The 13,453-nt window shown below is 33.0% G+C and overlaps 1 protein-coding gene across 1 annotated transcript; it reads left to right on the forward strand.

Annotated features, from left to right (window-relative positions):
- The first annotated feature begins 1,190 nt into the window (after positions 1-1,190).
- On the forward strand, positions 1,191-12,193 carry LOC106711902 (S-phase kinase-associated protein 2). Its single transcript, XM_045685274.1, has 13 exons — positions 1,191-1,296; positions 1,454-1,523; positions 3,892-3,969; positions 4,705-4,867; positions 5,670-5,807; positions 6,436-6,592; positions 6,914-7,043; positions 7,302-7,476; positions 8,108-8,198; positions 8,542-8,666; positions 9,334-9,493; positions 10,661-10,780; positions 11,962-12,193. Exons 1-13 carry the CDS (start codon positions 1,229-1,231, stop codon positions 12,026-12,028), a joined length of 1,542 nt encoding a protein of 513 aa, XP_045541230.1. The 5' UTR covers positions 1,191-1,228; the 3' UTR covers positions 12,029-12,193.
- Positions 12,194-13,453: the final 1,260 nt, after the last annotated feature.

Raw genomic sequence — 13,453 nt, forward strand, 5'->3', positions numbered from 1 at the left:
TTACATGCAATCTTCTTTCATCCGAAACCTTGGTGGCCCAACATTTCCCTCAAGCTTGGGTGGTATTCTTGGGTCACAAGTCACACCGGTGACCTGTAACTTATTTACTTTTGTTTTATATTCATCATCATCATCATCATCATCAGCTCACTATACGTCCCCACCGAGGGGCTCGGAGCCTACCCCAATTTAGGGGTTATATTAATTTAAATTAAAAAAAAAAATTGATCCTATTCCTACAGTTAAATTATTTTAAATATTTTTATGGGACGTAGTTGTATTTCCAAGGTTAACACTGTATTAAAAATAAATAAATGAAATATTAATAATAAGATTTTTTATTTTGTCTGATAAACCATGGCAATATAGGACAGTTAGGAAATAAGGTAACAAAATACATCGAGTACTATCTATATACCCTATGCAGCTGTTTGAGTGCAGGCGCGCACTAAAGGATTGGCTCTCTGCCCTTACGTACGACGAGGTTGAGCAAATTCTTACTAGAACAATTTAGTTTTGGCTCTCATTGGACCCACCACAAACACACGCACACATACACACACACACACACACACAAACACACACACAAACACACACACACACAAACACACACACACAGACACACTCAAACACACGCATAAATCTCACAAAGAAATGTTAAAATTTATAATTATTTTCTCTTTATGTTAAAATGTAAATCTAAACTGCTATGTACACTGGAAGAGCGAGGCATTCCCTACACAAGTGTCTCCTGACTACTTTTTGGGAAGCCCCGGCAACTTAATTGTAAAGATTTACTTGAAATAAATACATTTTTTTTTTTTTTTTTTTTTTTTTTTTTAAGGTAATCTACATTTTTCTATTAACTTCGTTTACTAGAAGAATTTTAAAAAGAAGCTTCTTTAACATTTTCATTTGAATTAGACTTTGACCTTGAATTCAAAACGCGTTGAAATATAAACATACTACAATTCCATTAAATTGTTTGCAAAAATTATTCTGGAAAGTGATATTTGTTCTTGTCATTTTAGCTTACAATTAAGATCATTTATCAATAATTTTAACATCTTATTTTATTTTTGTTTCGTTAGGGCAACACAATTTCTCTATTTTTTGTTATGTCAAAATTAGAACACATTGTCTATTCCACCTGTTCTATTTTTCTTTGCAATTTTTGTGATGACGCTCTGACCGCTCTGTAATTAAAACTAAGTACAAATAACCCGCGATGAATATCATTAGTTTAGATGATGAAAATAAAACATCATCAAACCTTGATGAAGTAAATAGTCCTAGGTATGTAAGTTTATTTCATCTTTTAATACAAAATTCTCTACCTACATGACAGCTGATTTTGAGCGCCAAAGTCAAATGGCGCCAATTCTCATAACGTGTCAATTTTGTTCCTGACCATTTTTTAGCTTCATAACGGTACAATAACTGTATTTTACAGGAAGAAATTGCGTTTGGATAACTCAGCGCGTAAAACTTGGAGCCTAATGGATATAAAATCAGATCAAGAGGTAAGTTAATCGCTTAATTCACGCACATACCGACTCTTCTTGTTATATCGTGTTCTAGTGTTAATAACTTATTAAACAGTTATAATTCAACATTATACCATATTAAGGAAAGAATTACAGTAACTTTGATGTAGTTTCGTATAAAAATATCGAATATAAATCCACGAAACAACATTAAAAACAAAATTTTAAATGAGTGTCAGAAGCATGTATTGATCAGTGTGACATATAATACGTAATGAACATATAAATTCATGTAATATAACTTTCAAATTGCTTCTTTTAACTTTCATAACTCACTACAGCTTGTCATATTTTCCAAATAGTAAAGACATTAACTGATTAATAGATTAACTAATTAAGATTAAAGTCAAATGTGTATCTTTGGGTAGATTTCTACTAAATCTCACAAAAGTCTGTCTTATTATATAACAATATTAAAAGTGGCTGTAAATTCTTTAGATATGAGGTATGTTCAAGTTTAGTAAACTAGCTGTTGCCTTTGACTCCTTCCCTGTGGAATAAAAAAGTAGCCTATGTGTTCTTCCAGACTATTCCAAATTTCTGATCAAGATCTGTTGAGTCGTTCTGGACATACCTTCAAATTAATATCTACTAAACATTTGCATTTATAATATTAGTATGATTAAAGGGGAAAATTTACAAAACAATCCTAAGACCTGTCATGATGTATCGATCCGAATGTTGGCCTGTTAAAGGGATGGATGAAAAGATAGTACATGTGGCGGAAATGCGAATATTTAGATGGATGTGTGGTGTAACAAGAGTGGATAGGATACAAAATGAGTATATTAGAGGAAGTCTGAAAGTAGCACCGGTAGTAGAAAAATTGAGATGTAAAAGGTTAGCGTGGTATGGGCATGTTATGAGGAGGGTAGATTCGCATGTGGCAAAGAGAACATTAAGTACGAGTGTGGAGGTGTACACAGGTAAAGGTAGGCCTAGGAAGAGATGGATGGATTGCGTGAAAGATGACATGATCAAGAAGGGAGTGACAATGGAGATGACGGCAGACAACAGAGGACGGAAACCTGGTGCACCAACCCTACGTAGGTGGAACAAGGTGAAGGAGATGATGATGAATACTAGTATAATTAGCTTGTGCAAGATATTTTAAAAAAATTAGCTAGGAAATATGACTAACATAGTTTTCTAATAGAATAACAATTGAAGTAGGTCAAGTATTTTTTTTATTTTTTAACTTATATCATCATCAACCTGCCCTTATCCCTATGGAGGGTCGGCACAGTATGTACTACTCCTCCATACATCTCTATCAGACGTCATATCTGAATTTACCCCCTTCTTACGCATATCCTCTTTCACACAATCCATCCATACTTTCTTTGGTCTTCCTCTACCTTTATAGTCATCAACATTCAATCTCATTGCATTTTATAACTTATATACATTACTTATATACGAAATATTGATGTTTTCTTCTAATAATGTTAACATAGAAGTATTGATAAGCTGTTAAAATTGTTTAATTTTGAAATGAAGGTAGACAAAAATACATTGCAGTGTCTTTTCCAGTCAGTTTTTCCACCCAAGTATGACTTGGGAGCCTTCAAGAGTAGAGTGAATAGACATTTACAAAGCTAGCAAGTACCATTTTTAGACCACATCATCACTTCATCAGTCACTTACACACGTCACTTATTAAATATATAAAAAAAACTTATATAGTCATAATTTCGTAGTGTTACACTTTTTATTTACATTGTCAAGTAAATAAAAAGTGGCAAGTTTGCATATTCATCTATTTAAAAATAAATATGTTATGGACATTATCAATGCAAGACAAAGATTTTTAAATCTTACTAATGTTATAAATGCCAATGTTTAGATGGATGTTTGTTTGAAGATATCTCTGGAACGTCTCAACAGATCTTGATGAAAGTCACAGATGTAGAACATAGTCTGATAGAACACATAGACTACTTATTACGTTTTTTTTAAAACTCCATACGGATGGAGTTGTGGACTACATCTAATATTACTGTAATCATGATGTCTCATATCAGAAGAGTTGATGTACGGCTTCTATGAATAAGGGTCAATGTGCAAATTAACAAACAACAGAGGCTCTCAAAGTTTCAAACATATAGGCCTTTTTACTTCAGCAAACTATAACATTTACACATGTAAATGTGTATTTGTGTTTAGTGCATGTTAACTAAACTAAGAGGTAGCTTTTAATATTAAAAAGTAAAAATCAATTCGTTACTTTAGCCATTATACATAAAATCCATACGATATGTTTGAGTTAAAATATAATACATAATAGTCTTAGTTTTTTTGTCTTTAGGCATTAAGATTTTTTTTTCTATATTTTTATTTACAGGTTTTTCAAGAGATGGGTGTTAGTCTTTTAGAACAAGATGATACGGAGAATACATGTGAAGTTACACATATCACTTCAGTATGTACACTTTCTCTCTCTGCCTTGCTCGTATCCCACATAGTGGTGGGGTCGGCTTTCCCAATTAGTTTCCTCCACCTCGCCCTGTTCTCGACATCTTCATCTGAGACTTGGGACTCACTCATGTCTTTTAGAACTACATCTTTCCATCTAGTTTTGGATCTGCCTCTGGATCTGCGGCCGGGAAGGGAAAAATGTACTACTAAATTACCCACGTAGTCCGGCGGCCTCCTCCTTATGTGACCTTATGTGTCCTCCTCCTTATGTGTCCTTATGTGACCATACCATCGCAGCCTACTCTCCTGCATCGTATCAGGGATATATTAGATAAAATAGTGTTTACTAATATAACAACCCCACTAACTATACCACTAGAATACTTGGGACACAAATGCATTATGAGCATAGGTGGCTCAGTGGTTAAGCACTTGACTTGCAATCTGCAGGTCCTGGGTTCGAATCCCGCCATCTACCAATCTGTTTTTCGAGTTTAAATTTACATTTGTACATTTATCCGACGTTCTTACGATGAAGGAAAACATCATGATGCAAATATCTGAGAAGTAATTCAAAGATATGTGTGAAGTAAACCCGCACTTGACTGTGGTTGACTATGTCCTTGTCACACCTAACTTTGGGTAGGCTCTAGTATTTACTAGAGAATTCGTCAAATTTTTTTACATTCGTAAAAAAAATCCTTCAAATTATAATTTTTCTAATATAATTTATCAACAGCACAAACCAAATCTAAAACGTAAACACGATATAGAAAATGTGAATCCAAACATCAACAGTTCTTCCCCGAGGAGTAGGTACAGCCCTAAGAGTCCTAAGTTGAAGAAATCCAGTACTAGTCCCGGACCTTCTAAAGCTAAGAGCCCGTGGAGTCCTGACAAGAGTGAGTATTTAGTTTCTACTCTTCTGATGAATGGCAAATGAGAAAGCAGCCATCTGTTTTTGCTAAAATACTAAAGTGACTGCATTATTTTAACTGTGGTAGATGCCAGCAATAAAATCTTCTCGGTTAGTCCGCTGCAATACCATGATCTCATAGAAGGCAGGCGTGAAGTGAGCAATTCCTTGTTTCGTTCTTCTAGAAAGGATGGGAAGGGGAAATGGATTTAATGGAGGAGGGGATGCATAGGGAGAGGATATATCATCTTTCTGTGCGTCCTCTCCTCTGACTTGGTTAAAGGTAGGCAACGCATCTGCAGTTGATGTCTATGGGCAGCTGTCGCTTCGCTATTTAGGCGAACTCAGGTGTCCACTCGTAGGCAACCTTATGATAAAATAAGGAACACTTTAAGTGGAAGTTATTCCGCCTACTGTCTGATGAGTACTTGCCGGACAACTAATTTTAGTCCTCTTCCCAACCTTTCTCTGTAAATGGATTTGATGATTAAAGTAGATTGATTATATAAATACAAGTACCTAAAATCCCCCTGCCATGTCAGGGGAAAGTAGGAAAAAATTCCGAACACTAGCAAAAGGGAGAAGGGGATTTTTTAATAGTATAACTACAGGCAAACTTGAATAAGAAAAATTCAAAAGGTCCGCGATATTTTTCTCGCTCTTAGAGGTTTCTCGCTTTCGAAAGTTTATTCGTCGAGACAATGGTTTCTTTTTTACCAAGTTTGACTGTATTTTGTACTATTACATAGGAATAACTTAATTATTGTTATTTAATATTTAAATTCCAGCTAAACATGATTTGGAAACAACTTTACTATCAAATTATCTTATAGAAGAAGAGACCCCATTGGCTCAGATCACTCAGTACCAGCCGCAGGGTACTGGGTTCGTATCTAACACGTCTACTGGAAAGAAGAGTTATACACGTAAGTACCATCACATTGTTAATACCGTCAGATTATAAACTGACGAGTAATTTTTGTGATTAGATATAATTTTATGTCAATTTATAACTTTATTCCTTAGTAACTTTAATTAGTGATTACAATTTAAACAAAAAATATATACAATAGTTATTTTATAAAGTTATTTATCTGTCTTGTATAATGTCTAGTCAAATTATAAAATGTCAATTGCTAACTGATGAATTTACAGTGGAACCTAGATAAGTGAGAGTCCAAGGGAACGTAATAATTTTTCTCGCTAATAGAGGTACCTTTCTTACCAGAGTTTCTCGCTAGTAGAGGTATCTTTCTTACCCGAGTTTCTCGCTTATGGAGGTATCTTTCTTACCCGAGTTTCTCGCTTATAGAGGTATTTTTCTTACCCGAGTTTCTCGCTTATAGAGGTATTTTTCTTACCCGAGTTTCTCGCTTATAGAGGTATTTTTCTTACCCGAGTTTCTCGCTTATAGAGGTATCTTTCTTACCCGAGTTTTTCGCTCATCTCTAAACCGGATAATGACTCTCGCTTATAGAGGTTTCTCTATTTATCTATGAAATTACTTTATCATAACTCGGAGTCCTATCTTCTAGAAGTTTCTCTATTTTCCAGCTCTAGGTCTAGAAGAAGAGTTAATAATAAATAGGAGAACAAAATCAGAGCCGACAGGTTGTGATACATTCTCAGTGTTGTCAGATGAGATGATTTTAAGTGTTTTTAAATGGCTACCTAAGAGAACTTTGGCTCATTGTATGCTGGTTTGTAAACGGTGAGTATTTCTAAGGGTCCTATGTATATGTACCTAAGTAACAAATTGATGGTTTTTACTTTTTTATGTTTAAAGTTTAAATTTACCTCTATAATTCATATTAATATAATATTAGTTGTCGCCCGCGACTCCGTCCGCGCGCAGTTAAAAAATGGGGGGGGGGGGGTTATGAAAAATAGATGTTTGCTGATTGCTGATTCTCAGACCTACTGAATATGCTCACAAAATTTCATCAAAATCGGTCAAGCCGTTTTGGAGGAGTACGGGAACGAAAACTGTGACACGAGAATTTTATATTTCTTTTCTAATTTTCATTTTCAGATGGTACAGGTTGGCCTGTGACGAAAGTCTATGGCAGCGTTTAGATCTAGGCAACAAAGTGCTCTCTAAAGACGCCCTAGGCAGAGTCCTAGCAAGGAAACCTATTATAGTCAGACTTGCTAGTACTGAGGTAAACAAAAAAACCTTAAATGGACCCCTCATTAACAAGTTTTTTTCATATTTAACCCCTTACTGCATGAATTATGAAGGGGGTGTGATAAAAAATATTTTTTTAGCAAATTAGGCCAAAAAAAAAAACTGCATGAATTTTTAAATCTGATTATTTTTGATGAAAAAAAAAATCATAAAGTGACGAAATCATAAACTATAAGTTTTTTTTTACAATAATAAACAATACAGAAAGACTACATTAGTCTATTATCTTTAGATAGGCGAATGGCATCCTACAACAGCGATCACACAATCTAGAATACAATATCTAGATTTGAGCATGTGCTCAGTAGACCAGAAGACCTTAGACAGTCTACTGGAGCGATGTTCTTCTCTAAGGAAGCTCAGCTTAGAGAGTGTTCAACTTCATGACAGTACTTGTAAAATTATCGGTGAGTTATCAAATATTGTATGAGACCATAGCAATCTTAGTAGACCAAAAGACCGGTCTACTAAGGAAAATTAATTAAAAAACAGTCCATCGAAGATCAAGTACAGTAGAACATGGATAAAAGATAAACCTCTATAAGCGAGAATCATTTTCCTGTCTAGATATCCATCTACGAGTTTCTCGCTTTTGGAGTAAAGTACTCCAAAAGCGAGAAACTTGTTTAGAGAGAAACCTTTATAAGCGAGAAAATAGCTGACCTTTGGACTCTCTTTTATCCAAGTTCGACTGTATTGCCCTCCACATTTGAATTAAAATAAATTAAATTTATTATTAATTGATAAAATAGTTACATTTATAAGGCGTCAGTGGCTCAAGGGTTAAGCACTTGTTGTAATCTGCATGTCCTGAGTTCGAATCTTGTCATGTACCAATGTGTTTTAGATTTACATATGTACATTTATCTGACGTTCTTAAGATGAAGGAAAACATCGTGATGTAAATATCTGAGAAGAAATTCAATGATATGTGTGAAGTCAACCCGCACTTGACTGTGGTTGACTATGACATAGTCATCTCTAACTTAGTGTAGACTCTGAGACCCTCAGTGAGATGATTAATTGATATTGTTACAGGTAAATGTAAGAATTTAGAAACATTAAATTTAACAATGAGCAAAAATATTACAGCTGAAGGTTTAGAAGAAATACTCAAAGGATGTGTTAGGTAAGTGTTGTATTTGTGTTGAACCTGGATAAGCGAGAGTTCAAGATACCGTGATATCTTTTCTCTCTTCATTTTCTCGCTTATAAAGGTAATTTTTTGAGACTGGACAAAACCTCTCGCTTGTAGAAGTTTCTCGCTTATGAAGGTAATCCTTTGAGACCGGACAAAAACTCTCGCTTATAAAGGTAATTTTTTGAGACCGGACAAAACCTCTCGCTTATAGAAGTTTCTCGCTTATCAGGGTTCGATTAATATGTATGTGAGATACGGTTTATACCCTAGATGTCACGTCTTATGTTTTTTTATTAGTTTCTGACTGAACCAACTGTATTTTCTTTTTCAGTCTGCTGTCACTGAACATATCTTGGTGTAACCTGAATCAGGAGTCATTACAAGTATTAGTCAGCTGTCTACCTCAGAAACTGCAGCGACTGAACATTGGCGGAGCTAGGATTATGACCAATGACAGTGAGTTGAACTATATTTAATGTTCAGTAATTGCTGAATCGATTAAAACCGTTCAGTCATTACTGCAAACTATAACCATGATTTTACAATGGGTGAAGATGTATTATAAATGCTAATAAAAATATTCAGTAATTACTGAATCGATTAAAACCGTTCAGCAAACCATTACCATGATTTAACAATTGGTGAAGATGTATTATAAATGCTTATAAAAATGCTCAGTAATTATTGAATTGATTAAAACCGTTTAGTCATTACTGAAACTATAATCATGGCTTTACAATCGGATGAGATTTATTCTAAATGCTAACAAAAATGTTCAGTAACTACTGAATCGATTATAACCTTTCAGTGATTACTGAAACTACAATTATGATTATATACTAATATAACAATTATCTTTGTTACTCAGTTAACACTGTTCAGCATTTACTGAACAATCATATTTATTTATAAAAAAAAAACTAAACAATGACACATTTTTATGAATATTTTCAATGTAAGGTCTAAATTTAGTCTGCTTTTCCACCATGTAAATAAAAGTATAGAAAGTGGATTTGACTAAAGAGAGGCATAGGAAGGAGAAATATCCTTTTCCTGTGCATCTCCTTCTCTTCTATGTGCATCTTAGCTTCGCCATTTCATCGAATAATATATTTCTTTCCAGTGGTACAAAAATTAGTAGAACGATGTCCAAGATTACTAGAATTAGACTTATCTGACTGCTCTCAGTTATCAGCGGCGTCTGTTAAGTCTGTGCTGAACCTGTCCTGTCTGGAGCATGTCGCACTCAGCAGATGCTATCTACTACCGCCGCATGTTCTCACGTGAGTTTACATTAACTGAACATGTATAGTTTGCGACACATTTCGTCTTGTCGCCTTTTTTTTCTAAAATATGTGACATAATTGTGTGACAAGGACGGGAATGAAATTTGTGTGAGGTAATTTGTGAATGGATTCAAACGTGTTAAATCAAATCTTCTTATATATATAAAAGAAAGTTGTGTTAGTTACACTATTTATAACTCAAGAACTGCTGAATCGATTTGACTGAAAATTGGTGGGCAGGTAGCTTAGAACCAGGAAACGGACATAGGATCATTTTTACCCCGTTTTCTATTTTTTATTCCGCGCGGACGGAGTCACGGGTAAAAGCTAGTTGGATATAAAAATGAACACGAAAGGAATCAACAAGTCATCCATAGACAAGAATGTTTGACAGTTTGTTGACATTGACAGCACGGCGTTATGTCAATATGTCATTATTTAGGGTATGTTCCGATATACACTGCGACCACTGTAGAGTGTGACGTCAATTCAGTATACTGTGAAGCCGTTCCTTCTCGTTCCTTTATAGCCAGTTATACTGGTTACGATTTAAAACGGAACGCAATCTCGTATACTGTCAGCCGCATTTTTTGACGCAGCATTCAAATGCATTCAAGTGCATTCAAGTTTTCTAGTACATTAAAAAAACTGTTTTGGAGTTCTGTCAAATTAAAAATATTTTAATTAATATTAATTATAAATTGAATTTATAATGTAATAAAAATAAGTACTTTTTCATAAAAAAGAATGTTGTTTTTCATTATCAACACAGTCTAATAAGGTTAATTTTTGCAATTCTTCCATTGTTTTATTTATCAATCCAAACTAATTACAGAACTTTAACATTTTCTGATTAAACTGTAGCTTTGTTTATAAGACGTTAGGCATTCGAGTGGTTTTTACTGATCACGTAATCAAAGTACTGCGAGTACCTTACCTCGAAAATGCCAGTGCTCACAGTAGAATATGGAGGCGATTTATAACGTCATATATTTCCCTAGGGTACTGCGGCAGTATACTGGCAGTCCATAACGGAATGAATTTTTCTACAGTGATAGCACTGTGCAGTGCTCGCAGTGTATATCGGAACATACCCTTAATTTAACTTGTCAGATAACTTTGTTCAATTGTACATCTTGAACATTTGAATTTCGTACTTAACAGAAAACTAGGAAGTATGTCTTCCTTACAATACCTAGAGGTATGGGGTATGTTACAAAGTGGTTCACTAACAGCTCTACGAGCAGCACTACCCGGTATGCAGATCAACCAATTCATGTTCAGGTAAGTCACATTGTAAACTGACAGACATTTACACGATTACACACAAATTACACAAGCTATAATTAATAAAACTGTCGTTCATCCGTTCGGATTTAAAAAAAAAACTTAGTAACCTATGTGTTCTTTCAGACTATGTTCTACATCTGTGATAAATTTTATCTAGATCTGTTGAGACGTTCTGGAGATAACTTCATACATACATCTAAACAATTGCATCTATATATATAAAAGAAAGTCGTGTTAGTTACACTATTTATAACTCAAAATCAGTCGAACTGATTTAGCTGAAAATTGATGGGGAAGTTAGAACTAGGAGACGGACATGGGAACTTTTTTATCTTGTGTGCATTTTTTTTTATTCCGCGCGGACGAAGTCGCGGGTAAAAGCTAGTTTATAATATTAGTAATATTTATACCACATTCCAAAACAAAAATCCCCGTAAAAAAACATGCTTTTATTATATTCTTTATTAAAATTAATAAAAAAAAATGATAATCTTCTTGTCAAGATGATTCAAATGAGTCCATACTCTATTAGATTGTATTTAATTGTGAAGTTTCTATTCCACCTTCCAGTTCCATCATCAGATCAGCGACATTTTATCATTATATTGTATTGACATCAGATTTATAAATGTATGGAGAATTTCAACTTAATCAGTTAAAGGAAAGTGGATCTAATTTAATGACAAACATAAATAATATTCCTTCCTTTTGGTTTATTTCACTCGAATTTACACACAACTTTATATTTCCACAATTTCTAGTGTTTTTTTTTAGATACTTGATATATGAATATAAGTAACTAGCTGTAGTCCATGACTCCGTCTGCGTGGAATTAAAAAAACTGAATAGTCTATGTATTCTTCCAGATTATGTTCTTCATCTGTGACAAATTACATTAAGATCTGTTGAGACGTTCCGGAGATAACTTCAAACAAACATCTATCCACCTTACTCTTCACTAATATTATAAATACGAATGTTTAGATGTATGTATGTATGAAGTTATCTCCGGAACAACTCAACAGATCTTGATGAAATTTGTCACAGATGTAGAACATAGTCTGGAAGAACATATAGACTATTAAGTTTTTTTTAATTCCACGCGGACAGAGTCGCGAGCTACAACTAGTTCATTTATAATATTAGTAAGATTGTGTATATGTTAATTTTCACAGCGCAATAGCTAGACCTACAGTTGGTGCTAGACGGACATCTATTTGGGGATTACGTACAAGAGACTGATTTAATATTATTTATATGCGCAGCCTTTTCGTTTACACTGCTAAAACATGTATAGAAACATACAAATATATATTTTTACCTTATATACCTCAAGTTAAAGATAGCTAGGAATTTTTATATAAGTACTGTTGGCTATTTTTTCTTAAAGTTAAATTATAAATTTTCGGTTGTCTATTTAAAAAGTTAAAAAACAATGTTTAAGAAAATTGTCATAGTATATTTCTATATGTCAGAACTATTCACAGGGAGTAGCTAAGTTTATATCTTGGGGGTCATAAATCAATTGAGACTCAAATCTATTTAATCTAATTTTTTTTTCATTTTACAAAGTATGGCTATAAATAACTAGACCATTTGTATAAAACTAAACTTTTCGTTGCCTTCCTAGTTTGGGGGTTGCGATATAATTTTATATAGGTATGGGGTTGTTCTTGAAAAAAAATGGACCCTAACTTTATTATTACTTACTTTTCATTATCTGTCATTCTCTCCAAAAATTCGTGATTTAAAAATCTTAAAATTTTTTAACAAAAAATTAAATATTTTTAGGACTGATTTTTTGTTTTTTTTCATAAAAATCTGTGTTTTTTGTTGTCAATGATGATTTTGAAATAAAATTAACTTATTAGCATTATAAAGTAAAAAATAAATTAAAAAAAGGCTGCGCACAACTCAAGTGTAAAAATTGTATTTATTTTTTTGTCATAAACTAAGTACTAACTAGACTAGATGATGTTTGAAGAAAATTGTTAGAAATCAAATATAAAAATTTAAAGAAAGATTTTGTTTAACTTTTTTTTTATATCTGTGAATTTAAAAAAAATATTTCAAGTATATTTCGTATATACTTGAAATATTTTTTTCAATGAATCAAAAAAAGATGTATTAAGAAAATCATTACAAAATCGAAATGTTTTTTATTTGCTACTTCCATATTGTTTCAATTTTACTTATTTATAAATATTTATGATAATTTTTTGACATTGCAACACAAATATAAATTCGTTCAAAAAATTTTAAACCAACCATGGTGTTTTTTTTTTTTCAATAAAATATTGTCATCAAATCTATTTTATATATAAACAAAAAAAATTCAGTCGAATTGATAACCTCCTTCTTTTTGTAGTTGGCTAAAAAGAAAGTGAGTGTAATTAAAATTTCTACATTTAAGACAAACAGAGGAAATATAAAACTGATAGGGAGGGAAGTATTTCGCAAACAAATCACGAAACATCACGAGAAGGGTTAAAATATCACGTGTTTTTTCCGAGTAATTTTTTAATTAGTAAATAATATTTTGAAAATGTTAATATTACTTACTAAAAAAATTAATGTCATTTCGAATATATGAGAGGAGGTTGTCTAAAAAGTTAAAAACAACAATAATGGAGGACTCTTATCATTAAAAAAAAATAAATTAAATTA

The sequence above is a fragment of the Papilio machaon genome, chromosome 29 (genome assembly GCF_912999745.1).
Source record: "Papilio machaon chromosome 29, ilPapMach1.1, whole genome shotgun sequence".
NCBI lineage: Eukaryota > Metazoa > Arthropoda > Insecta > Lepidoptera > Papilionidae > Papilio > Papilio machaon.